The sequence below is a fragment of the Enhydra lutris genome, unplaced genomic scaffold, assembly GCF_002288905.1.
Source record: "Enhydra lutris kenyoni isolate GAN:26980312 unplaced genomic scaffold, ASM228890v2 scaffoldscaffold7, whole genome shotgun sequence".
In the NCBI taxonomy this organism is placed as follows: domain Eukaryota; kingdom Metazoa; phylum Chordata; class Mammalia; order Carnivora; family Mustelidae; genus Enhydra; species Enhydra lutris.
In genome coordinates, this window is record NW_019154091.1 from 30,019,053 (window position 1) to 30,046,737 (window position 27,685).

The 27,685-nt window shown below is 41.1% G+C and overlaps 2 protein-coding genes across 4 annotated transcripts in view; both read left to right on the forward strand.

Annotated features, from left to right (window-relative positions):
- The window catches only part of LOC111142112 (protein tyrosine phosphatase, receptor type R), a 240,409-nt gene extending 215,620 nt beyond the window's left edge, over positions 1 to 24,789 (forward strand). For all 3 annotated transcript variants that reach the window (XM_022495078.1, XM_022495079.1, XM_022495080.1), the window contains 4 exons: positions 1,720 to 1,830; positions 3,207 to 3,364; positions 7,359 to 7,472; positions 23,646 to 24,789. In XM_022495078.1, coding sequence (XP_022350786.1) covers positions 1,720 to 1,830; positions 3,207 to 3,364; positions 7,359 to 7,472; positions 23,646 to 23,739 — 477 coding nt within the window. In that variant the 3' untranslated portion in view covers positions 23,740 to 24,789. The remainder of the gene's footprint in view (positions 1 to 1,719; positions 1,831 to 3,206; positions 3,365 to 7,358; positions 7,473 to 23,645) is intronic.
- A 733-nt stretch (positions 24,790 to 25,522) lies between these two features.
- LOC111142161 (protein tyrosine phosphatase, receptor type B) overlaps positions 25,523 to 27,685 on the forward strand; it is a 112,177-nt gene continuing 110,014 nt past the window's right edge. The window contains exons 1-2 of the mRNA XM_022495154.1: positions 25,523 to 25,577; positions 26,816 to 27,208. Coding sequence (XP_022350862.1) covers positions 25,523 to 25,577; positions 26,816 to 27,208 — 448 coding nt within the window. The remainder of the gene's footprint in view (positions 25,578 to 26,815; positions 27,209 to 27,685) is intronic.

Genomic DNA, 27,685 nt, shown 5'->3' on the forward strand with positions numbered 1-27,685 from the left:
GTTTTTTTTCTTTTCTTTTTCTTTTTTTTTTAATTTAATTTAATTTTTTTTCAATGTTCCAAAATTCATTGTTTATGCACCACACCCAGTTCTCCATGCAATACGGGCCCTCCATAATACCCACCACCAGGCTCACCCAACCTCCCACTCCCTCTCCCCTCCAAAATCCTCAGTTTGTTTCTCAGAGTTCCTTTCATGGTTCTTCTCCCCCTCCAATTTCCCCCAACTCACTTCTCCTCTCCATCTCCCAGTGTCCTCTGTGTTATTCCTTATGCTCCACAAGTAAGTGAAACCATATGAAAATTGACTCTCTCTGCTTGACTTATTTCACTCAGCATAATCTCTTCCAGTCCCGTCCATGTTGATACAAAAGTTGGGTATTCATCCTTTCTGATGGAGGCATAATACTCCATACTATATATGGACCACATCTTCTTTATCCATTCATCTGTTGAAGGGCATCTTGGTTCTTTCCACAGTTTGGCGACTGTGGCCATTGCTGCTGTAAACATTGGAGTACAGATGGCCCTTCTTTTCACTACATCTGTATCTTTGGGGTAAAAACCCAGTAGTGCAATTGCAGGGTCATAGGGTAGCTCTGTTTTTAATTTCTTAAGGAGTCCCCACACTTTTCCAAAGTGGCTGCACCAACTTGCATTCCCACCAACAGTGTAAGAGGGCTCCCCTTTCTCCACATCTTCTCCAACACATGTTGTTTACTGTCTTGTTAATTTTGGCCATTCTGACTGGTGTAAGGTGGTATCTCAATGTGGTTTTGATTTGAATCTCTCTGATGGCCAATGATGATGAACATTTTTTCATGTGTCTGTTAGCCATTTGTATGTCTTCTTTGGAGAAGTGTCTGTTCATGTCTTCTGCCCATTTTTTGACGTGATTATCTGTTTTGTGTGTGTTGAGTTTGAGGACTTCTTTGTAGATCTTGGATATCAGCCCCTTGTCTGTATTGTCATTTGCAAATATCTTCTCCCATTCCATGGGTTTCCTCTTTGTTTTGTTGACTGTTTCCTTTGCTATGCAGAAGCTCTTGATCTTAACGAAGTCCCAAAAGTTCATTTTGTTTCCTTTGCCTTTGGAGATATATCTTGAAAGAAGTTGCAGTAGACAATGTCAAAGAGGTTACTGCTTATGTTCTCCTCTAGGATTTTGATGAAAGAAGTTGCAGTAGACAATGTCAAAGAGGTTACTGCTTATGTTCTCCTCTAGGATTTTGATGGATTTCTGTCTCACATTGCGGTCTTTTATCCATTTCAAGTTTATCTTTGTGTGTGGCATAAGAGAATGGTTGAGTTTCATTCTTCTACATATAGCTGTCCAATTTTCCCAGCACCATTTATTGAAGAGACTGTCTTTTTTCCACTGAATATTTTTTCCTGTTTTGTCGAAGATTATTCATTTCAGATTTTGGGAAGTTTTCCCCCTGTTTTGTATCGGGTTAGTAGCAATAGTGTTTGACAGGCACATGTAAAAATTGATACTTCATTTTTAAAATGTTATTGAGATATAATTTACATACTATAAAAGTCAATTGTTTAATATGTATAATTCAGTGGTTTTTAGTACATATCTAGCCTTGTAAAATCAATACTTTATATTTTTAGAATTAATTAAATAAAAACTATTGAGATACGTCAATGAAAAGTACTCAAAGGCCAGTGAAATCATTACTATCTGCTGTGTTCTTTTTTTCTCCTCTTCCAGAAATGTGTGCTTTACTGGCCAGAAAAGAGAGGAATATATGGGAAAGTTGAGGTTCTGGTCATCAATGTAAATGAATGTGACAACTACACTGTTCGAAACCTTGTCTTAAAGGTAAGATTATGTAGCTGTCGCTATCTACAAAGTGGATCATATGACAGGATTACATTTCTCCTCTGAAATTATTTATCTTAAGAAGTACTACAGATTCAATTTAAAAAAGTAATGTCAAAAAAAAAAAAAAAAAAAAAGTAATGTCAAGATCAAAGAGAAATGATAATCATCCCCTCATGTATTTCTTTGTCGTCAGCTACTCTCAGTATGTGGAATAATTAATTTAATACAAGCAGGCATTAAGGAAATTCACTAAGTAGGATGTTGTGATCTTCTAATTTCTCTAAGCAAAACATTCCTGATTTAACCTTTGAAATGCCTTTAACTAAAGGTTTATACTGGAGATTTTACCACAATTGGGGGGGGTGTTGTTTTTGGTTGTTTTTATTGTTGTTGTTTAACGTGCCTTTGGTTTAAGCAGTTTTAGTAAGGCCTAGAAACCGTGAAAGAGAAAATCTGTGTTTGTGGGTGGCTGTGGGAGGCAAGATAAGCCTGAAGTGTTGATGAGATCTTCCCAAACGTGGAGTTACAGTAATTTATGACTTTCCCCAGACCACATTACATCATACAAAAGTTATCTTATTGAAATCACGGGCAGCAGATTCGAGAAACATTGCCATGGTATTATTTTTGCTTCTAGAGAACAATCATCTCAAAGATCTCAACCCCGTCTAGAGCCTCACTGCTGGAACAGAAGCATCACAAAGAGGAGAGGCAGAGCTTCACTGAGGGTTTTAGAGGGCAATTCGAGATAGGAAGGCACCCTTTTCAACACATACCCTCGAGTGCCTACTCCGTGTCGGGCCCCCCACACTGGGCACCGGGTTACTTGGTGACGTTCATGGACCCTCCCTCAAAGCTTGTCTCATTTAGTGACCCCTTCCTTATAGCTCCTTTATTCCTGGGACTCCTCACGGCTGCTATAAACTGCAATTTGGGATGAATGTAGAAAGTCAAGTGTAGGGGCCAAGTATAAAATCAAGTGTTCCTAGGTGGGTTCATATGTTTATCATCGCTTGTCAAGAATGTTCAAAGAGCAGGAAGCACACCGTATTCCAATTCCCTCTTGGCTTCCTTTGCGACGGCCGTTCTGTTTATTACAATAAATCACAAACGTGTAGATAGTGTAGGTTTCACATGTCTTTTCAGTTGTAAATATCCATTTCTCATTGAATAGAGGCAAGATCTCATCGTATGTAAAGTCATGTTTTCTCAAGGTAGAAAAGAGCACTTCAGCAATCTCCTAGATGTCTTTTTTCCATCCAGAAGTAAGTTGCCAGCAAGCTGGGAGTGATAGAAGGCATTCAGTATTGTGGTTTGGATGACTTTTAGTTCCACAAGTAAATGAGGCATTTGGTGGCTCTTGCTATTTTCAGCAAGGAAGTCACACCCAGCATGTGAAGCATTACTGGTACACCTCATGGCCCGATCACAAGACTCCAGACAGTGCTCAACCTCTTCTACAGCTCATGCTGGATGTCGAAGAAGACAGACTTGCTTCCACGGGCCGGGGGCCTGTGGTCGTCCACTGCAGGTAAGGGATGAGCTGTCCTTCCTGCCGAAGCAATAGTCCATCCTCCGTAAAGCCATCGAACGGATGGAGGCTGGGTGGTGCTTCCTGGTTGTGACTCTGTTGGTAAATTCAATATTTACTGAAATTGGCTCACTTCCTCATATTTGATTTTTGATTGAGATGCTACATTGTAGAAATGAAGTCCGGTAGTATCAGGTCATTTCAGCAAACAACGATAACACAGTAGAGAAAACAGCACTTTTACATCAATGGCCCAGGGAACAGGAGACTTTTTTTAGCCCTCGACCTTGAAACATACCTCGATTTGTTTAGTCTCCTCAGGCTCTTTGATGGGAGGAATGGCACGTTTTTAAAAAATTGTCAATGGCTTTTTTATTGAACCATACTTGAATGGTATCTTGAGATGGTATCTTGAGAACACGTATTATTGTATCAAACATGGTAAAAACCAGTCAGCTACTTTGAAAGCGATTTCATTAAAAAAAAAAAAACAAAAAAAAACAGGTGGAAATAAATTTATGAAGGGGGAAGTGGGTAAGTGATAGTTCACCAAAAGGAGAACAAAGTGTAGTTACCAGAACGTGGGGTATTGGAGGTTAGGCAGATAAAAGCCACAGATGTCCGAGGTGAGTCCCTTCCTTAACATCTAGCTTAAAACTCTCCTCTCATAACCAGTACCTCCTTCCCCTTTTCCTTTTAGTGTGCCCAAACGAAAGCAAATCACTTTAAAGTAATTTACATAACCAGTCATTTATTTATTCTTTGTACTTTGTCAAAGTAATTTATGTTGCTTTGTTTAAACTCATAAGCCTTGCAAGATAGCTTTTGATGATATTTGTAACAAATAAAATATAATTAACATTGTAACTTTAGCCTCCTCTTCCTTGAACCTTTGTGGTTTAATTAAGAGTAAAATTCACTGTATATCTTTATATCCAAAGGAGTCATTATCCAGTTTCTAGCATTAGGCCTTATCCTAAACTTTGCCTGGGGGTGAGGAAAGACAGCCTAATGGGTCATGTTTTAGGGCTGGAACTGTCCTCCACCCAAAATCATAAAACACTCAGGATATCTAAAATGAACGAGCTGTTTCCCCTATAAAACCAGTTCCCCTGCTGATGACTATTTCTAAGAATAAGAGCAGCTTTTTTCCAAGCACTCAACATCTAATGTTGACAGTTATCTTTGGCCCTTCTCTCAACTCCAGCCTCAGTATCTAATCAGTCACCAGATTGGCTTTCCCTTCAAAGCTTCTCCTATAATCATCACTTCCTGTCCAACCACCCAAGTTCAGGCCCTAATGACCTCATCCATGTATTTAAGAAGTAGTTGGCTAATTGCACAAACACACCCCACTTCCCCATGCCCCACCCCCAGCGCAGGCTACCCCATCCACTTCTCTTGCCTGATGTTCCCCAAATCCTCCTTCATCATTTGGAATTCCTCCTCAGCACTTCTCAATGGCACCCCATTGCCTAGAGCAAAAGATCTTAACCCTGGGCCTATGGATAACTACAGGGGTCATTGAAGTCCTAAGTTTTATCAAATTCTCAACAACAACAACAGCAAAAAGAAAAGCACAATTGTTTTAGAGGACGAAGTCTAAACCTCTTAGCTTTCCCTATAAGATCCTTTTAGGCCCCAGTGTGCTTGCCCAGTCTTGTTTCCCACCATTTCTCTAAGGTAACTTTCTCTTCAGGCCAGGCCAGTCTAGTCACTACTGCACATCACATATCCTGCTCTACAGCAATTCTTTCTTTACACCGTTCTCATACATGCAATATTCCCTCTCATTCACGATGACCAAAATGCCTGTCATTTAGGGTATAGTTCAAATCCTATCTCTTTAGTGAAACGAATTCTTTATAGACTCTTCAACTAAAAGGGACCCTTTCCATCTCTGAATTCCTCTGCACTCCCATTCAGTAAGAAACAAGTGCAAAGGGACGCCTGGGTGGCTCAGATGGTTAAGCATCTGCCTTCGGCTCAGGTCCTGAACTCCAGGTCCCTGGATCGAGCCCCCCATCAGCTCGTGCTCGGCGAGGTGGAGAGTCTGCTTTTCTCTCTACCTCTTCCCCTGTTTGTGCTCTCTCTCTGTCTCTCAAATGAATACATAAAATCTTAAAAAAAAAAAAAAAGAAAGAAAAGAAAAAGAAAGAAAGAAAAGAAACAAGTGCCAGATAGAAGAAACAAATGCTATTTGAGTGCCGAGAAGGAAACTATTAATTCAAATCATGAGGACTGAAGAAAGCTTCTAAGAGTTGGAATAATGTCAAGCAGGATCTTAAAAAATGACCAATGTTTGTGGTTTTGAAGGCTGGTAATGAGAGAGTTTCTGACGGAAGGAATATCATTAACACAGAAAGGAAAGTTGGAAAATAAAAGCCATTTTTTGCAGTGATTCATGTAGATGACAAAAATGGCACAAAGGATACAAGGAGGACAGTAGAAAGACCAAAAGCTTGAAAGTTAGTCCCATTCATATTACACAAGGTCACGGACACCATAGAGGAGAGCTCAGACACTACCCATAACTACTGGGAGGCATCTACAGTCTTCGAGTAGAGAGTAATATGATCAGATCCCTATTTTAGAAAGATGAACCTAGCAGCTGTGTATATCGTGAATTAGTCCAGGAAGAGACTCAAGACTTGGCAACCATAATGAGATCACTGCTAACCATGAAGTAAGAAGATGTCGAAAACGTGAGCACAGTTTATAGAAAAGAAAGCATGGATCCCAGAAGCTTCAGTAGAGGTGGAAAATACAAGAATTGGTAACAGATTGGATGTGGGAGGTGAAAGGGGGGAGATGTTGGAGATGGCTCCAAGATTCCTAGGCTGGAAAACTTGTGGCTAACTGGTAATGCCATTGAGGGAAAAGATAATTAATTCTGTTTCAGATACACTGAATTTAGATACATTGAACTGAAGCCAGTGCAAAATAGTAACATCAAGAGTTCCAGCTAAGAGATAGAATGCTAATCTAGAGTTTAGAAGAAACTTAGGGAATTTAGATGGAAATTTGAGAGAAATTTGCATATAGGCTATTAGTAGTTGAAATTGCTAAGGGATGGGAGGAGAGGGAGAGGGAGGAGGGATGGGGAGGGAGAGTTAAAGGGCTTGTTAGGGTGATGACTTACCATCTAGGGCAGATGAATGAGCAAACCCCTCTAGGACTCCTGGATGGATAGGATAGTGTTTCTATTCAACTATCACCTGGATATAAATGACTCAGAAGCTTGTGCCTCTGGCCACATTCTTCTCCCAAACCCAGCTGAATCTTCAGTCCCTCAGTGGAATCTTCAACATCGGTATATCCAAAAACAACCTGCCCCGCACCCAAATCAGCCCTTCTTCTAGAATTTTCCCTTTGTCTCATAGGCAGTACCTTTCTTCCCGTCCCCCAGATTCACATTTGTGATTTGTCTAAGTCTATCTCCTCCTTTCTAGTGCCTATACCTTCCCTAAATTCAGGTCTGCATTATTCTTTGTGGAATAATTACAGTGGCTTTTTCTCTTTTCTCCCTCCACCCAACTCTCCCTGCAGCAAGTAACTCAATGACGGATCGAAGTTTAAGCGCTGCTCTGGGCCAGGTGTGTCATCTGGGCCTGAGAGCTTTTGTCATTGTTGCTAAGCCTGGCTTGCTGTTTCGGAATTAGATGTACCCTTTTGAAAGACTATCTTTTCTCTTGGGAAGGCATGGGGGGGGAGGTGGGTGAGATAAGCGATGGGGGTTAAGGAATACGCTGGTCGCGAGGAGCACTGGGTGTTGTATGGAATTGTCCAATCTCTATCTTGTGCCCCGGAGATGAATATCCTACTGGAATTAAAATTTTCAAAAACCCAATGAATTTTGGAACACTGAAAAGAAATTTTAAAAATAAATAAAAATTAAAAAAATTTTTCAAAAACCTAAATAAATAAATAAAATAATATATTCTATGTTTTCTACTTTTCCTCCACCTTTTTATTCTTTGTCTTTTCTTTCCAGTGCAGGGATAGGTAGAACGGGGTGTTTTATTGCTACATCCATTGGCTGTCGACAGTTGAAAGAAGAAGGAGTTGTCAATGCGCTAAGCATCGTCTGCCAGCTTCGTGTGGACAGGTGAGTGTCTGCAGGACTGGGGCCAGAGATGTCACATCAGAGCACCATGATCCGATCAGCCTGACTTCATAACCCTCGCAGGCTCCAAAGTCTTAAATCTCTAGAGAGATCTGTGTAAAATGCTGAGGTATATCTTACATTAAAAAGCCATTAAAGAAAGAGTTATTTGCAACACCGACCAACAAAAATGCAAAACCAGGAGCACCTGGGTGGCTCAGTCTGTTAAGCCTCAGCTTTCAGCTCAGGTCATGGTCTCAGGGTCGTGGGATCGAGCCCCGCGTCAGGCTCCCTGCTCGGCAAGGAGGATGCTTCTCCCTCCCGCTCTGCCCTCCCCCAACTCCACTCATGTACACATGCTCTCTCTCTCAAGTGAATAAATAAAATCTTTTAAAAAAAAAAAGAGTACAAAACCAAAAGCTTATGTTTAATCCCTCCTCATCTCTAATACAGGTTATTTATGGTGATACTGTTCCTTCTTTGTCTTACACCCTCTTCCTTCTTACTTACTCTGCATTTTCGTATGACTTCGCTGAATCATTCACTTTAGGATCTTGAGTGTATAAAATGAGGCATATGTCACACTAACAAGAGTCATCTTTTTTTTTTTAAATCTACTTCTTTTAATTGGGAAAGATGCGCATAAAAAAATTTACTATCTTAACCATTGTTAACAGTACAGTTTAGTTTAGTGGTGTTAAGTATTTTCACGTGTTGTACGGCCAGTCTCCAGAGCTCCTTTCATCTGGCAAAACTCTGTTCCTTTAAACAACTTCCTATTCCCTCCGGCCCCCGGGACCCTGGGATTTTCCTTCACAAAATATCCTCAAGATTCATCCATGTGGTGGCATGTGTCAGACTGTCCTTACTTTTTAAGGCTGAATAATATTCCATTTGTTTATAGATCATATTTTTTTAATCCCTTCATCCATCAATAGATAACTTGGTTGCTTCCACCTTTTGGCTATGGTGGATAATCCCATCATGCATGTGGGCATACAAATAGCGGTCGAGATCCTTTTAGATACATACCCAGAAACGAGATTGCTGGATCATATAGGAATTCTCTCTAATTTTTTGAGGAACTGCCATGCTGCCTTCTACAGTAGGGCACAAGGGTTCCAAGTCCTCTACACCTTTGCCAACACTTGTTATTTCATGTTTGTTGTTGTTGTTTAATGGTAGCCATCCTAATGGGTGTGAGATGGAAGAGTTGTTTTCTTTTCTTTTCTTTTTTTTTTTGGAAGAGTTGTTTTCATACAGAGATGGTTCGATCATCTTTGTGATGATCTGTGTTTATCTGTGCTGAAAACAAAGCAAACCAGAAACTTCTCATCTTCCCTCCTCCACAACTAAGCCTCTCAGTTGAGTCGGTGGTATAGAAAGTAAACAGATGCTCTTTGAAAACAGGCACAAGAAAAGATGCCGCATCCTCATCACTGGGCAGCCAGCCTCTCTGCTCTGCAATTCAGGAGTTTTTTGGAAAGGCTGGAATAGTGGGTTCTCTTCTTTCCTTCATGCAGCAAATGGTTATTAATTGCCTCCTATGCCTAAAGCATTGTTCTGGACGCTACAAGTATAGCACTGAACAAGATGAGTGAGTCTTGGCTCTCCCAGGGTTTACATGCTTATGCAGAGAGAGAGACAGACAGATAATAAAAAAGGAAAGAAGAAAGCAGGATAATTTCAGACACAGATAAATGCTATGGAGTGAGAAAACAAGGAGGCCATGGGAGCTGAGTCTTTTGGACTTCAGCCCTGGAGCCCAAAGATTCTAAAAAGTGTAGATGGTTACCCTTAAAGATTCATCCAACAAATATTTATTGAGCACCTACTATGTGCTACATCTTGGGGTTTCAATAAAAGAGACACAGGATTGGTCTAAAAATTCAGTTCATCTCTATTCTTTCATATATGCCACTTAGAACAGGATCTGTCACATAGTAAACCTTCAGTTAATGTGTACCGTGTTTTTATTGTCTTCATTGTTATTAAAATTACCAACACATTTTCTCCTATCTCTAAAAATTAAACTTTCAAATCCCTCTGTGCAGATGAGGTCTTCCTTTCCCTGGCCCTGCTGTCTTTTCTCTTCTTCAGGAATGGCTTCTAAGTCTTTGTCGGTGTATCTTCTGTCTCTTTTTCTCTCAGTTTTGACTGGCTTCGCAGCAGCTGTTCATTGCCATAGTTACCCCAGTGGCCTCTGGGAACACAGGGCCTGGGTGAGCCTCATGGCGGCTTCCCTTTCCTGGTTGTGTGGACTTCAGCAAGTTCTAAGACACCCCCATGTCCAGGCTTTCTTGGCTGGAAGATGGAAGTCATACTTGTATCTACTTGCTATTGTTGTAAGGAGGAAGAGATAATCTATAAATTCCTGGCACACAGTAAACATGTGGTCAAGTTTACCCACTGTTTTTTTTTTCGATATATGTAGCAAGAAACCTAAACATGCGTCTATAAACTGGAAGCAATACGTATTCTTACATGTACATCTCGGGGCTATGGCAGTAGAGAGATGAAATTACCTCCAGGACGTACTTAGTAGAATGCTCAGCCCGTGTTTCTAATACTCTCTCTACCCCTCCCACTTTTCCATTTTCCATATGCCACATGTAACTGCTTCCAAAAATATTTTCTTTCTGTACATAAGATCACCTCCAGTGATCTCTTCTCCTTCTCCTGCAATTACTGTCCTAGTGTCCTTCCATCCAGAACTGTCTTTCTGTCCTGCTGGAATAGAGTCTGGATTTTCACTCCAGACGTGGGGCCTCCCTTCAACCGGAAGTGGGGCTTGCATCGGAGGGTAAAGGACCCTTGCATCGGAGGGTAAAGGACCTGCTCCCACAGTGACCTCGATCTCCTCTTCTTTGTGCTTCCATACACAAGCCTCCTGCACAGGACCCCAAACTCCTCGGGGACTTTGGTCCATACCCCTGCGCCCTGCTCTCTTATAGCTAGTGCTGAAACTCCACGAGCACCAGGCCCCTCCGTGGTCTAGGCTCACCCCGAACCTGGATGACCAACAACATCCCTGACCCTATTTGGAGCAACACCTAGGGGAAAAAATGGGTTTGGTTTGCTCTTTTTTTTTTCTTTTGACTTTTTAATTCTTCAATCTTACCTGTTCACCCTCCCCGCATCTCCCACCTCCCCCACCTGCTCTTACAGCCTGACGTCCCCCTTGGCTTCCCCTTCCCAGCCACATTCCCCTGTCAGGTCTTCCAGATTGTCCTCTAGCTCTGAATGGAATCACAAATACATTTTTTAAACCATATCACAATGCCTCCTCTATCGGCTCCTTCCTTCCTAAAGCAAACGGTCAGATATTTTAGCCTTGGCCTTCCATCACCACCAAGGTCTCCCCACAAGGCTTGTCTTTTTATTCCCGATAGGATCTCCAAAACATATCAAAACTTCTCTGCTGATCTGACGGCTCCCTACCCCCCTGGATTTGAATTACTGCCAAGACGTGTCTGGAAATCATTTTCACTGAGTCATTAATCAACATCTCTTCTACATACATTCTTTCTGAGCAGCTGCTTCTGTTGTTTATGAAGTGGATCCTCTCTTTAAAGCCTTCCTTGAAACGGCTTTCCTTTGCCTGCCTGCCTGCCTTCACGGGATCAACACAGATTTTTTTTTTTTTGGTCTCTTCCTTCTGCTATGCACTCTCCCTAGTTATTATGAAAAGCAAGACAGAAACACTTCCTCCTTTCCTTCACCTCATCCAACTTCTTTTCCCCCAGGCTTCTTGCCTCTTGCTTCAGTTTCTAATTTTTTTTCCTGTCATATTTCACTGTGAAAATTCCAATTTGTAGGTGATTGCTGCCTTTGACCACATCCTCAACTCATGCCAGTAAAAGAAAACAGGCCCCAGAAAATCTAATCGTCCACCTCTCTGCTCTTGTAACTTATTCATTCTTCATTAGTTCTTCAGACCTTGTCCCCAGCCCTAGTCCCTGTGGTCACCCTCACCTTCAGTCCTGGATCTGTCTTCGGACATTCCAGAATGCAGTATTGACACTTGGAAGTTGATTTCATAATCATGGCCTCCCTGCCATGGCCTTTAAAGCACATGTCTCACAAGTCTCATTTAACTCCCAAAATGAACCCAAAAGTAGGAACAGAGGTGTTCTTTGGCTCTGTTTGTTTTAAATAAGGAAACAAAGAATTTAGGATTGTCAAGGAACTTGTCCAAGATCATGTAGCTAAAAAGCTGACAAAGGAGACCTCTTTGGAACCCAGGACTTCCAATTTCTAACCCAAAGAGTGTGGTCATCACAGATGAAAGTAAACAGTCTTTCCAAATATGTTTATCGCAAAACTGCTTGACAGACATATCTTTTTGTGAACGCTTTGCCAATTAAAAAAATGCAACGATACCGTAATTTTTAGAAAATAATGTCAAGTATGAATGAGAGCTATTTCATGAAGAGACAGAGTGGTACTGTCAGCAGTTGCCTTAAGAATATCATTTGAGGAACATAGCAAGATGCCTCATCCCAAAATATCTGTCTATGGAGGATGCCTAAAATATCTGTGTATGGTGAATGTCTGAAATACGGCTATTAGAGAGCCAGTCCTTGACGAAAAGAATCATTCTTGTTTAAAGTTCATTGAACGTGGAGATAGAAGGTGAAGGTAACACCTTACACTTTCTCAGCTATTAACTCTTTAGTCTAAACAAGGTGATCTGTCCCTTCCGGTTAGAGTGGGGAGGCTAGAGTGAATGAACCTCCATGCATTAGGAATACATTCAGAACTTGGGTTTTGACAAAGGGGACTTGGAGAGAGGGCCCCAAAGTTGTGCACACCTGAGACTCTGCAAGGACTGGCAGAGAGTTGAGAGGTGAGGGGCGTGGAGAAGAAGCAGAAGAGCTCTAACAAGAATTCCTTGGGTGAGATGAGCTACTAGGGCCCACTGCAATATGAAAATGTGGGGCTCCTGTTAAAAAAAGTTATTAAGAATTTCAAGATAGTGACAGCAGAGCATTAACCCAAGGGCAAGGTCCTTCTTAGCATGGGGGAGGGGGTGGTGTGACCCAGCCCATCACAAGCCCATGAAGCGGACCCTGAGGTGGGATGTTTTTAGGATGAGTGTTTATATATGGGCCTGATTCCTGTGTCGTGTGTCCTGTGGAGGGGGCACCCAACATCTCTGCTTAGAGCAGTGTTCCTGAATCATGTGTGCATGCATTCATTCAACAAACATTTCCTAAATGCTTATTACTGTACATGCATCAGGCACCTCGGCATAGAAGGATAGATTCCTTGGGGCATCTGGGTGCATCAGTCATTAAACATCTGCCTTCAGCTCAGGTCACGATCCCAGGACTCTGGGATCAAACCCCACATTGGGCTCCCTGCTCAGTGGGAAGCCTGCTTCTCCCTCTCCCACTCCCCCTGCTTGTGTGCCCTCTCGCCGTGTCTCTCTCTGTCAAATAAGAAATAAAATCTTTAAAATAAAAAACCTGATTCCAAATAATAATAATAATAAATTACAAAGCCCGATTACTGTTATTCAACATGACAAAAGCAGACAATTTTTACTCAGATCACAAATCTGCATTTTAGCAATAAATTCAGATGGTCTGGTTTAGAGATGAGTATTACGCTGAATGGATGTTTCCACTGTAACAACAATGACAAGGCCATTTGGTGGATTCCTCATTCTCTGGCAACATGTTATTTTTATTGGCTTTAGGGCAACTTCTATTAATAGAGGCTACAGTTCTCACTGTAGATCCACAAGTCTGTGATTCTCCTTTTAATAATACTTTTGAGCATATTTTGAACTAAATTAGGATTTCTTTTTTTCCAAGTAGGAGTTCAAATTCAGTGCAAGGCACCCACAAGTGTTTTATTTAGAAGTGCATTAAAGGATCATTCCTTCATTCCCATAGCTTTCATTTTTAATTAAAAGATGAAGTAGGTAGCAGGCAGTTGGGACCAAGCAGCTGGCTGGTGGGACTAGGAAGCAAGCAGCCACTAGAGTACGAGGTACTGGAGGTCGCTGGACCAGAGATCAAAAAGCTTGGTGCTAATCCTGGCTGTGCCTTAAGTCCATGTGTGACTCCATTCTGGGTCTTCTGTCTACATATGTAAAAGGAGAAATGGGGCATATCTGTGGTCGCCCAACCTCTTCTGGTATGAGGACCCCCTTTTTTAAGAGTAAAATATTTTATGGACTTCAACTTGATAACTGTATTTTGAAGCCATTAACGCTTATAAATTAACTTTCATTCTGTGATTCAAAACAGTACCTACGTGCCTTTGAAAATTAGTGATGCATATGTGTGTGTATTTATTTGGTCTACTGATAAGGCTAGGAGCACAGGTGGATTCGAGGACCCCTCCAATAAGATGCGTTTTCCATCTTGGGCTTCAGTGATTGGGAGGTGATCATCTGACTCTCTAAAACCTCTCTCAGCTATTGTGTTCTTTGAGTCTTTGAACTTTATTTCTGTAGAGAACAATGGAATGGCAATAACAGACAATCAAAGCACTTGCCAGACACATACTAGGAAAGGGATGGTTTAAAAGAGATCTCTGGTCGAGGGGCACCTGGGTGGCTCACTTGTTAAGCGTCTGCCTTCAGCTCAGGTCATGATTCCAGTGTCCTGGGATCAAGCCCCGCATTGGGCTCCCTGCTCAGCGGGAAGCCTGCTTTCCCTCTCCTAGTCCCCCTGCTTGTGTTCCTCCTCTCACTGTGTCTCTCTGTCAAATAAATAAGTAAAATCTTTAAAAAGGGGGGCGGGTGTCTGGTGGAATATCATACAAGTCTCTCATTCTTCAGGGGGAATCCTACGTCTAAAAGGACTGAATGATGTGCCCAAAGTCACATAATGAATTTTAACTCTTTGGGGGTTCTTTAGACATTCTGAACTGAACTTCCAGTTTTGCTCTAATGAGATTGGCTGAATTCTGAATTTGTTTGGTTCCCAAAACACTGTTGTTTTCTGGAGTAGGAGACTGAATTCAGTTACATACAGTTTGAGAGGAGGTTCCCATTCTAGCCCTGCCTTTGACAATGACCCTGAACTAGTTGCTGTATAAACCAGGGAAAATGGCTTATCTCTGGTGGTTTCAGCTTAGACTATTATTAATAGCTGAATATGATAAATACAATGAACTTTCTATTGGCCAGCATGACAAAAAGGGATATTTTTGTTCAATCATGTTTTCCTATTAATGGAAGGTTACCGTACATACATAGGTCAACAGTTTTCAAGAATTATGGTGAAAAAAAAAAAGGACCTAGAACATTGCCACTAAACTGAACCCAGTGTAATCATGTTTTATTACTGAGACCTTTCATACCTGGCTTAAATCTTCTAATCTTTTCTTTTTTAAATTCATTTATTTTAGAGAGAGAAAGCACACAGCAGGGAGGGGCAGAATGAGAGGGAGAGAGAGTCTCAAGCAGACTCTGCACTGAACATGGAGCCCAACTGGGGGGCTCCATCTCATGACCCTGAGATCATGACCTGAGCTGAAACCAAGAACCTAGAATACTTAGCAACTGTACCACTCGGGAGCTCCTTAAATCTCTTAATCTTAAACATCACCACATTGTTATGACTATCCCATCTAACTAATAACCCTTGTTGCTGTTAAAGCAAAACCAATGAGCTTTTACCATATTTAGCTCCTGCTACAAAAGAATCATTTAGGCTTCTGTGTGCCAGGGTTGTGCAGTATGAAATAGTGACAGAAAGTCATTTATACACTGAATATGAAAGACACACCTGTCCCTTCAAAAAATAATAATAATCCATCATAATAAAGTGGCCCAGGAAACTCAAAAAATGCCTTCCAGGCATATAGAGAATGACTAAAGAACAATATGTGGCCATCAGAAGACATCTAGGCAGGGATGAAAGGAATGCATTCCCTGGGAGGTTGACCTCAGACAATTTCTTCCCATCAGATTTCTTTTAATCTTGCTTGGCACCTTTGGACCCTGGAAGAACTTGAAAACAGAATTTGGGAAGTGAAGCACATAAAATACTATGCAGTCCCAAGGCTTTTTTCTTTCCCTTTTTTTTTTCCTTCCCCAGAAACAGGAAACAATCTGTCTAATCCTCCTTCTAGAGAGTCACTGGTGAAATCTGCTGTTGTCTTTGTACATCCTTACCTTGGAGGCCTAAATTGGAATTACATCCAAAGACCTTGCTTGTGGCTTCCCAGACAGGATAGAAAAATGCTTCCAATGTGCGTCATATCATTGTTTAAATGTTTTGATTAATCACTCCAGTGTGATGATTTTTCTCTCTCTTTTTTTTAACTATAACAATCCAAGAGGAGGCATATGTAAGCCATCAGTTTTCTAGGCTAATGTGTGTCCCCAAAGTATTCTTTGTTTCCAACACTTGTTTAAAATAACTCCAAAGCTAAAATTTCCACCTGTTGGTATAATTTTTATCAGCTCTACCCTTAACATTTATCCATATCTCCCTGCATTCCCAACTCATTGCAAAGATCCCCTTAATTAGTGAATTCCAAAGATCTCATTTGAAGATCAGAAATTAAACATTGTCGTTTCGTTCTTTTAAGGAAACTTAAGAATAAAGCCCCAGAAATTGGTATGGGCTTATTTGCTTGACATCACAGTTCCTGAGACCATAACAAGAGGTCCTCTTATAAAACAGATTATGCCAAATGAATCTTCCAAGTGGTTGCCGGGACAACCTTTTCCTTCTTTTCAACTTGGAGTTAATTGAGTGTTAACCTGGGTGTTCAGAAGAAAATTGGTTAATTTTCAGGGGAAAAAATGGAATTCAAAATATGCTTTCAAAAATTTCAAAAAATCCAATATGATTGGATTATCATTGGATCTGTCTGGTTTTATGCCTTATAAATACTGTGGAACACAGCTATTCCAGAGAAAGTGTCTGTGTTCAGAGTACCTGGTCACAATGAGTCAGAACACTTATGTTTAAATTCTCCCTCTTTCATATGACATCTATATAAAGACCAGGGGAAAACCTTTGCTCAAGACACCTGAGTTTCAGCGGCAGACATTAGCCTGGCTTGACTCACGCCCAAGCTGTTGAAGCTTTACCCATGAGGCACATTAACATCCACACCTTTTGTTCTAAATTTACTGTACCAAACTTTACCAAAAGAATTCCAGATTCAAAAATAATAAAAAGCCAAGGAGCGTAAGTTCCATTGTTAGCCCAGAAGTGAGTCACCGCTGTAGAATTTCTTCTGTCTACTGATTAGACCGGATACGGGCTGGGCGGGGCAGCAGGAAAGGCTGTTGCTGTCTGTATGTGTGAGTTAATAGTCACAAAAGGTCACAATTTTAACATGTTAAAAACCAAATCTCTCTCCTGGGCATCTGGAGGGCTTTTTTCAACACACCCTCCCAAGTAGCGAAAGGAAAAAACTACATTTCTTTTCCTTCTAATGTGAGTCCACCCCCAGCTGACAAAGCTACGTGCTTCCCGGCATGGAGATAGAAGACACTGATTTTTTTTTGCGTTTGGTCAGGCTAATGTGATAGGAGATATCTGACACTTCTAGAAGAGCGGTATATCTGAATCCTCTCTGGCCTCGCCAAATAGTGTGTTCATATTCTGTGGCCACTGAGAAATCAGAGCCTTGCTGCCAACACCACTTGTATAGTGAGGGGGAATGACTTTCTTCCATGACATGGGACAGGGCAGAATTAGGGTGAACAAAAAACTTACCATCCATAGCAAGGCACCCTCTGGAAGTGAAGGGTGGCTCTATTAATAGTTACACAGGACGACAAGAGTGAACCAGGACTGTCCCAAATAAATCAGGTGTGTGATCATTCTAGGCATCAGGTTAGCCAAACACTTAACCAAAAGAATAAGAAAAAAAATGTGTAGTATTTATGTAAATACTCACTACATAATTATCACTGTGCTAAGCATTTTATGGATTCTCATTTCAGTCTTGCGAAACTTGGAGATTCAATCAGTTAAGCGTCTGACTCAATTTTGGCTCAGGTCATGATCTCAGGATCATGAGATCAGTTGAGCCCCACGTCCGGCTCCCGCTGAGCAAGGAGCCTGCTTAAGATTCTCTCTCCTTCTCTCTCTGCCCTTCCCTACTCACGTGAGCACTCTCTCTCGCTAAATAAAAAAATTAAAAATACATATTAATTAAAAAAAATTTTTTTAAACTTGCAAAACTTGAAATCTTACTAGGTAAATACCGTTTGGCAGGCCAGTGGCTTTCAAACTTCTCATGAACAACAGGCAACAAAATACTGGGAAGACAAAATCTTCCACAGAACACCAACATAAAAAAAAAAAAATTAAAATATACATAAAATAGGGGCTCCTGGGTGGCTCAGTCTGTTCAGCACCTGACTCTTGATTTCAGCTCATGTTATGATCTCAGGGTCTGAGATCAAGCCTTGAGTCAGGGTCTGTGCTCTTTCTCCCCCGCTGCCCCTCCCCCACCCCATGTTCATGAGTGTTTTTTTTTCTCTCTCTCTCTCCCCCCCCCCAAAATAAATAAATAAATCTTAAAAAATAAATGACATAAAATAAGAGGCACTACTGTCTTGGTCAAGACTGGGATTAGAAGCTATTCCTAAAATCCAACCTCCTCCACCCTGCCATGGCCTCAGGGACCAAGCAGAACCTTAGGCTTTTAAGAATTCTGTGAAGCGGGACACCTGGGTAGCTGAGTTGGTTGCGGCGTGTCTGTTGGTTGAGTGTCTGCCTTTGGTTTAGTTCATGATCCCAGGGTCGTCAGATCAAGCCCCACATCAGGCTCCTTTCTCAGTGGGGAGCCTGCTTCTCCCTCTCCTTCTGCTTGCCCTGCTTGTGCTCTCTATTTTTGGCAAATAAGTAAATAAAATCTAAAAAAAAAAAAAAACACTTAAAAAAAACAAAAGAATTCTGTGGGAGCCTTTTGTCTAGACATTGATATGGCCTGACTCATTTAATCCTCACAATGACAGGGTTTGGCATTAATGTCATTTTATAAGTGAGGAAACCCCAGCTGGGAAGGATTAAATGATTTGTCCAAAATCTTATAGCAAGTTGGTTCAAAAGCAAGGATTCAGACTTGAATCTGTCAGACTCCAAGCCCACTTCTGTCCATGACATCACCTGCCTCCGCTGTTGCAGACTTCTAGGCTGGGTAATATTTAGAGACGTATTTGGATCTTTCCACCTAGGCTTGCCCCAGCAGGGCAGTATTCTGTCCTCCGCCAAGTGTGTTCTCAGTTCTTCAAGGCCTTCAGAGGCCCCATCCCTTAGCCTTCCAGGCAGTCCTGTCCAACCAGATAGCACCGAAGTGTAACCAGAACCGTAGCAACAGTCAGCAGTGTGGTGTCTGAATGTGCTGGGCTGTGTAACAAGCATTTTAAATGGATGGTCCCCATCCTTGCTCACAGCAATGCTCTAAGGTAGGAACCATTGTTACTACCTCATCATTTCGCAGACAAGAAAACAGAATGCCGCAAAGGTTTTGTAGTAAGGTAAAGCAGCTAGTAAGTGTTGGAGAAGGGATTTATTTGGACAGCGGTATACGGTGTCTTTTTCTCTCTTAACCCCCTTTGGTCCCTACTGGGGATGAACCCAACACCTTGGCATTCCAAACCTGTCACAGCCACGATCACTCTTATAACTCACTGGGTCCCCTTGACCTATAGTTTTTTCAAAACATTTTTTTTATAAACTCATTCCTGCTCGGCAGAAGGTATTGGACAAGCATATCTTGTTTCTTTTTGATCTGGGAAATCTGAACTCTGGGAAACAGCTTTGTACCTAAAGGATTCTCCAGGAGACGATACTTTCCTATAATGTATTGAGTAATGTTGGTGCGTGCTGTCTGACTCATGGTGGTCCATCTATTTTGGGCCCCATAGGCCTTCTCCACTGAAGTGTCATCTTGATCGGCATGGATATCTTTTAAAATCAACCTAGGTTCAATTTAAACTATGATCTGTTGGAGGTCAAAGTTTATTTTAGTGCCTGCTCTTCAAAAGGGAGTTGGAGGATGGTTTTTAAAAGCAATAAAAAGAGCATCCCTGCTTCTTCTGTTCAAAGACCAGCTTGCGTTACCAACTTTACCTCAGTGATATGGATCTGGACTTTGGCAAGTCCACGGAGCCTGGTCTGACCTGAAAGGTACCAAGGGACCAAGTCAGAGAGGTCCTGGGGTTGAATTATGAGAGGGCTCTCCTGAGGGTTCCATATAATCTGACATTATTCATTTATCATATAACTGAATTTTGTATACAGGAACTGTATTAGCTTTGGGGGGTCTTTTTTACCATGGCCAGCCAATAAAAAGACTGTTTAAAATCTGTTTTTACAAAGATTCACCTAGTAAAGTAGATACCAATATATGAAATTAGACATTTACTAAATAGTTTCAGAGAGGATTGTAACAAGTCCCTGAATTTGAACCAGACTCCAGTGAATGCCTCCTGTAATGCCTCTTGCCTTATTTTAGCCCAGAGTTTATTTGCTTTCATATGAGATGAAACTAGCATGGCCTGGGTAATTTACATGGCAGGTATTTACTTAGGACTAGTAAGCTGTTGTCACTGTTGCACATCTGAGAAGACTGTGACATCATGCCTGCCCTTAGAGGACCTCTACCACCTAGTTGGAAATAATTTTGGAAAGGGATAGACAGTGTATAACATGATATCCAATTACTTACAATAAAGACCTCACCTTGGCCCTCTCTTTTTCTACTCCATTATAAATGACAGTTAAAAAGAAGTAAGACATGCCTATTACATATCTGGAAGACACAAATTTGGGAGTGAGAAATGAAAAGCTAACATACGGAATGATAGAAATAGTGGTGATAATAATTAGGAACTTCGTGCTGAAACCAAGTTGAAATTAATAGGAATGAACAAAAATCCTGCATTTAGTTTCAAAAATTCAATAGCTTAAGTACAGGTAAGAGCAAACTGTCATTTTCACACTAAAAAAAAAAAAAAAAAAAAAATCCTGCAGGCTTTTTCATTAGCCCAAACCTTCACTTAATATCCTAAAAATGCTTACTGGGCCCCGGGCTCTAGGCAGGCACAGTGACGTCTTGTCATCTGGTGTACCTGCAAATGCGGACACATTGGCCTATGACAGGCAGCCCAAAGGAGACAGTGTTCCCACTGACTAGACCCTGTAGGAAGTAGACACAACACTCTGAGAAGATCCTCTTTGATAAAACGGCCTACAGAAGAGGGAGACGAGATTGGTGAGTGACCGGGAAACCAAGCTTTATAGAAATTTTGAAGGACCACAGGATGTTTAGTCTAGAGAAGAAAAGATTATAGGACTTTGATGGTTGTTTTCCAGCATTTAGAAAGCTATTGTGTGACTACAAGAGGAGCCTTTAGACTTTTTGTTGTGGGGGGGGGGTTATTTCAGTTCAACCAATGAGGTGACAGTTAGAAAGGAGCAGATTCATTTTGATCTCCTCAGAAGCTTTCCTGCAACTTGGGGAAAACCTGCTTTTCTTATGGGACATCGCCTCCCCACTGAGCATCCCAGCGAAAAGCAGCTAACCACCCGCCTCGTAGACTGCTCCCTCCTGGAAAGGCTGCACTGTGCTGGTGATTGGGATAAATGATCCCTGGGGATCCTTCTCTCTGAGGATCCTTCTGGTGCCAATTCTTTCCAAATGATGTGGGAAGTAACAATTTCTCACACACCTTCCATAAGCCTTCAGACTCCCAAGAATTTTGCTAGCCTACAACTGATAGGTTTGTTTCCCTGTTTTCCCCCATCTTTGTTGGGTGAAACACCCTTGAGGTAGGTAACAGAACGTCAGAGAAAATATACTCCAAGGAAGAAATACACCGGTGACCCATTTGGGGGTCACATGGGTATGAAAGCTTGGGCTATGTCTTTGTTCATGCACCAGCAAGACACATAAATACCAGTGCCCACCAGAAGAGACAAGAAAGGCAAGAGTTTACTTCAAAGTGAAGTAATTGGTGAGGGAATTCAGAGCCTAGAGTCCAGGCGATGGAGCACGTATAAGGCTTCTCATACCATTAGCAATTCAAAGGGGAAGACCTAAAGAACCAAAGATGGTTCTCTGAGCTTTGTGAGGCCAGCTCCCTCGAGCTGCCCTAATATTTTCTGTGGCTGGATCTCTTTTTTTTTTTTTCTTTTTTAATTTTACCTTCTCTAATTTTGCTGTGTGTCTAGGTTCTTTTTTTTTTTTTTAAATTTTATTTGTTTATTTGACACAGAGAGAGAGAGAGAATCACAAGTAGGCAGAGAGGCAGGCAGAGAGAGGAGGAGGCAGGCTCACTGCTGAGCAGAGAGCCCCATGCGGGGCTCGATCCCAGGACCCTGAGATCATGACCTGAGCCGAAGGCAGAGGCTTAACCCACTGAGCCACCCAGGTGCCCCTCTGTGGCTGGATCTCTTAAGGTTCACAGTCAAAGCCTGCATCTTTTGGACACCTGCTGTGGTTTTAGATGTGCTCAGAAGTTCCCATCCAGCTAAGAAGAACTGCCACGTCCTCCATAAGTTGCCAACTCGTGACCAAGGAACACATGAGCCAGAAAGTTGCCTTGAGTACAACAAAATGTCTAGTTGCGGGGGGGGAAAGACTGATGAATACTTCTGCCATTAAGTTGCTGTCCCTAAAATTTACCTTTTTTCCTTGCCAAACACATCACTGTGGCATCATGTCAGGCTGCTTAGTTCAATTTGGAAGGATGAAATCTTACTAACTTAACATCTCTGCTTAGTTTAGAAGGGTGAAGGCTTAATATCTTAATATCTTGTAAGCTTATATTTATAAAGGTTGACAAACATAAGCTCAGTCTTAATTATTACCATCAACCAGAAATCACGTTCCAGCGAAACAATCTATCTTGTTTTTAAGTTGAGTGCTTACATGGTCTAGAAAGAATTATTTTGAATGATAGCAACAACCACTAGGGAGAAGTGGCCAAAACGTAATTTCAAAATGAGTTGTAGAATCACACAGTCACAGAGACTCCTAATAGTGTTTCAGTTACGCAGTGAGCACGAGCTGTAAGTAACATTTATACCACTGTGGGTAGCTTTGCCAAGTAAATAACCCTTATTATAAAGAGCAAAATATGATATATCTACTTTATCTACAAATGTGGAATGAGGAGCGGCCTTCTATTAATCCAGTAACAAAAGGTACCTCTGAGTAACCAGTGATGATAATGATGATAATGATGATAACAAAGGGGAAAAAAGCAAGAGTCAATTCCTTTTTCCCCAACTCATTTAAGGGCCCACCCACTATTGTGTTTAGATACCCAGCATACCACACCTAAAGTCTAAGGCTGGGCGGTTGGGTGATGGACATTGGGAAGGGTATGTGATGTGGTGAGTGCTGTGAAGTGTGTAAGCCTGGCGAGTCACAGACCTGTACCCCTGGAGCAAATAATACATTATAAGTTAATGAAAATAATTAAAAAAAAAAAAAAGACTAAGGCCGTTTCCCTATCACATACTCAAATAGACCATTCCCGGATCGTTGTTCTTTTTACTTGTACAAAGAGCAACACTTCACAGCTGAGTTTTGGTCGGTAAACCAACTTCAATTTTTAAACCAAGTGCATAAACCATTTTAATATGAGATGAATGAGAGACACCCAATACTGACACTTCAGGTCCATGAATTCCTTTAACACCTGCCAGGAATCCTGGCAATAGGTACCGTTGTTATCCCACTTTAACAGAGGAGAAAACTGAAACAACAAAGGTTTTTATTTCATAGCAATGAACGATTAAAGGTAAGATCAAAACCAATATTTATAATAACATTAAAACCATAGAATGCTTAAGGATAATTTTAAGACAACATGTGCAAGAAGCACACAGCTAAGAATTGGTATAGGAGGGATTTCAACTCAGACAGCCGGTGGTTCCAAAGTCTAAGTATTTGACCAATAGTCAGTATTGCTTCCCCAGTAATGGTATGTAGGTAAAATTAATCAAATGTCTAGTGATTCCTGGGCGCTGTGTTAACCCCTCTCTGTACATTAGCATATGAGGCTCACCAGTTGGGTCATTTGGACACAGGAGGTAAGAGGCATCACCAAAGAATCAGCCGGTCAACTGTTCTGTGTCTTTGGCGTAATACCCCAGCGTGGATGTGGTCTCTGTGACTTAAGACTGCAGGATATTAGCAGTAAGAAGTTCTTGTATTCTCTCATCCTTACAGGGGCGGCATGGTCCAAACTAGTGAGCAGTATGAATTCGTGCACCACGCTCTGTGCCTGTATGAGAGCAGACTTTCGGCTGAAACTGTCCAGTGATTCTCTGAAGATTTACCAGACCCTCCAGCTCTAGGGGTAGTTAACCAATTACCCACCCTGAGGCTTCTAGAAGGAGCTTCCTGCCGTGGAAGGAAAGCGAAGTCCTGTGGCACAGATCGTGGAAGATGGCAACAATTACAGATCGGCATCCCCTTGTGTATATGAATGCATTTGTAAGCATCCCCTAAATTATTCTGAAGGTCCTGTGCTGATGGAGGTATGATAGACTTCTCCCACAGCTAAGGAGGATTTTGTTTGTCCGTATTGACTACCTGCCACACAGAATGTATGTTATGAAATCCTCGGTGACATATGTCATCAGATAACAACTGGAAGAGCTGCTGAAGACATTATTATTGTGTGTTTAGATGCTTTAATGTTTGCAAAACCTGTCTTGTGAATGGACTGTCAGCTGTTAAACTGTTCCTGTTTTAAGTGCTATTACTTTTCTCAGTTACCAGAATCTTGCCGTTAAGGTCGCAAGTGATTGATAATGGATTTTTAACTAATAAGTCCTTGTTTTTGAAAAAAAAAAAATCGAAAGCAGTACTATTTTATATGGAAATGTGTCTTGATAATATTACCTATGAAAAGTGTATTTATCAGTACCTCCTGTCAATCAATTACAGAGCACAATGATTGTCGCTGGGTGTGTATGTATTTAATCTCTATTATTGGACATGGAGATGGTTTCTGCTCCAGAACTCCAGCCACTGTATTTCTACATTGTGAGTCATTTTACTTTAAAAGGGAAAAACAAATTTGTATCAACAATGATGTATCCAGAATTTTAAATACCTGTCTCTCTTTTACTAAGAAGGAATTTTTGAATATTCTGTCTACCTAGAATCTCTCCCTGCCCCCCAAAAAAGGTAGAAGCCTTTGGGAATGAAGTAACCTGTCCTGTTCCCAGAAGTTCTTCAAAAGGATGCTGCCTTGGATATTCTTAAATTTCTGAAAGGTTTTCATCCTCAAGAGACAAGTAAAGTTTTAAAAAAATGCACTCAGCAAACACTAGATGTTCTGCTCAAGTATGAATTTTTAATGCAGCTATGTTGACTTTGTTTCATACTGCCAATAAACTACTCTTAATACTAAGTATTGAGTAAAGCATATGCTTTTTTTCCTCCCCTCTATTGGAAAGAAGCTATTCTCTTTTGGGGGAAGCCTGGCATAGATAATGAGATGGGTTTAATTTTAGTCTCCGCCTCTCCCCAGCAGAGATAACTATCTCGCAATGTAATATTGTCATCGCTTGAGGAATAATGTTCTAGAAGTGCCATCATTATGTGGTTTTCCTCAATAGACTCCCAGCATATCATTAGACAAACAGTACATGTTTATGTCTTTATGTCACTTGTCATAGACCCTCATAAATTACATGCCTTGTGTTTATTCAGCAGAATCAACATCACCTGAAGAGATGTAATTTTTTAGGAACATTCAGTTACCTAAGATTGCAATTCCTTTCTTCCCTCTTGAGGTTAAGAAGTCGTTATGGGCCACAGGGATGCAGGAGAAAACTTACAAGTTTTATTCTACTCTGGGAGGGCAGAATTTTTTCTCCGTAAAATAGGAGAGGTAATCATAATCCCTTCTTTCTAAGGAAACAGACAAAAGGACACTGGTGTAAAACTTCCCCAAACAATTCAATAGGAGGAAGTGCTCGTCACTGACTTTTTCCCCCACCATGAAGGCACATTTCCTTCCTAGTCTTTGCTTCTCTTATCTGGGAGATTTTTTTTCCCCCCCAAGCAAAGCATGAACAGTTGTTAAGTGGAAAATGGAGGCTGAATTTTACATGGCGCTTCTTACCTGCTTGATCTTTGGGAATTCAGGTGAGTGGGCTTGCCTCTCTCTTGTGGTGTTTTCTCCACTAGCCAGCAGAGGAGTCTCTGTCCTTTGAAAAATGTCTGAGCTAGGGAGGAAATGGAGCCAGGTCTCCATGGCAGTTTAACCAAAGACGATGAGGAGGAGGAATAAAAGGAGCCAGCTCTGTCCATACCGTTGAGATTTCTCCCTAAAAGAAAACAAATGGTCTCCACATGTCCTCCAAATGCCTCAGGCTGCTCCTGACATGGCGTCTTTACAGCACAGAGTAAAGCACCTCAAGGAGAAGTTTTGATGATTGTGTAACAGTCTGTGGCATTCTCCATGTTTTTTCCTTATCAGGTTATAGGTTTGTTTTGTGTGCGTGTTAAAGAAAGAAAGTCTGAGGAGATGTAACTATAGGAGGTGAAGAACTGTGGTGTGTTTTATTTGGAAGTTGTTATTTGGAAGGAAGTTCTGAATATTTTCATGAGAGAGCTGAGCAAATTAGGTAAAAGTTCAGAATATGATATCTGAGTCTGAATATTTCACTTTTTAATACTGATGTTTAACAATTGGATGTTTAATTTTTTTATGTTGACAAATGCTGATTTTTTTAGTCTATTATTTATCGAGGGGAAGTCGTAGGTACTGTCACAATATAGAGAAATGCTTCTCTCCAGGACTGTAAGAAATGGTGTTTGTAATCATCAATACCTTCTTTGGTTGCTAATAGCTAAGAAAGTTTAGATGGGTGGGAAAATTTGTTTTGTTTTGGTTTTGGATAAATACATCTAATTTTTAAAAAACGTATTCAAACAATGCAATTTGTATACAAATACTACAGTGGTAAGTTCAGAATTGGAAAGGGGGGGCTTTTTAGAGAGGGGGATGGTGATGAGATGGAAAGACTAGAAATGGTTAGACAGCATATTTAACTAATTGGGTTCAAGTATCACACCATATTCTCTTAATTGTTTCGTGTCTTTTCCACAAATCCTTTCATTATTTCAATGGGAGTGTGTTTTCTTCCCTGAGGGATGTGATAGTAAAAGAAAGGGAGCAAAGTATGACATTTTGATATTGTCAGCCTTGGGATTTTAAATCATATGTTTTGAATCTGGGAATATTCACTTGAAACGATAGCAATAACAAAAGATGAGTCAGCCTCATATTGTCATTTGGCTGATTTGTGAGTGGGTTGTTTTGTTTTCTGATGGGCCTTATAATTTTCTACACACTACCTTATGAGTCTCTCGTCTTCCAGAGGGGTTTCAGATTGTCCATGTCCATAAGCAAGAGTGCCTTTCCAAAAATAAGAGAGTGGTCGTGGGTTTGTGTGATGCGACCAGCCAGAACCAGCAGTGGATGTGGACTGAGGATGGAAAACTCCTTCATGTTAAATCTGCTCTGTGCCTGGGCATCTCCAATTCTCGTGGCCCTTCCCTATCAGCTATCTTTACCCACTGCTCCCAGGCACCCCGATGGACTTGCCATGAGCAGGAAGGGCTCCTTGAGGTGGAAAATACCTCTCTCTTTCTCAAGAAACAAGGCTCCAAGGTAGTGGTCAAGAAGGACAGGAAATACCTCCATAGCTGGATGAAAATGGATATCAACCAGAAGGGGAAACCAGTCAATAGAAGCCTCTGCCTAAAAAAAGGTGAGCTCTCCTTTTTGGAATAGATTTTGAACGTTTTTCTGCTCAATGTTACATTATGTTTGTTTTGTTTCACATTAAAGGGATGTCTGCTTACCTCAACTCAATGCTCATGGGAGATTCATAAGCTATTGGAAATGGATCATGTGGCTCCTACTGACGTGGAAAGTTTCATTATTCTCATTAAATAAGCCCAACATCTTTCCTTCTACCTCTTACTTTCCCTTCCCTTCTTTCCTTGCTGCTTTTATTAGTTAAACAAATATTTCTTGGGTTTCTTTTTTGTACCACACTGTAGGCACTTGGGTTGGATACCATTCAATGTAGCGGTATAAATCAGGGATATGTAATGACTAAAGCCAATGATGAAGAAATTATTAATTATGCTGATGTAGATGCTTCTATTCTCTGATTAGGAGGGACTAGTAGATCATCAGAATGGTGTTTGAGAAGACTGGCAAAATGGGAAACTACATTGCA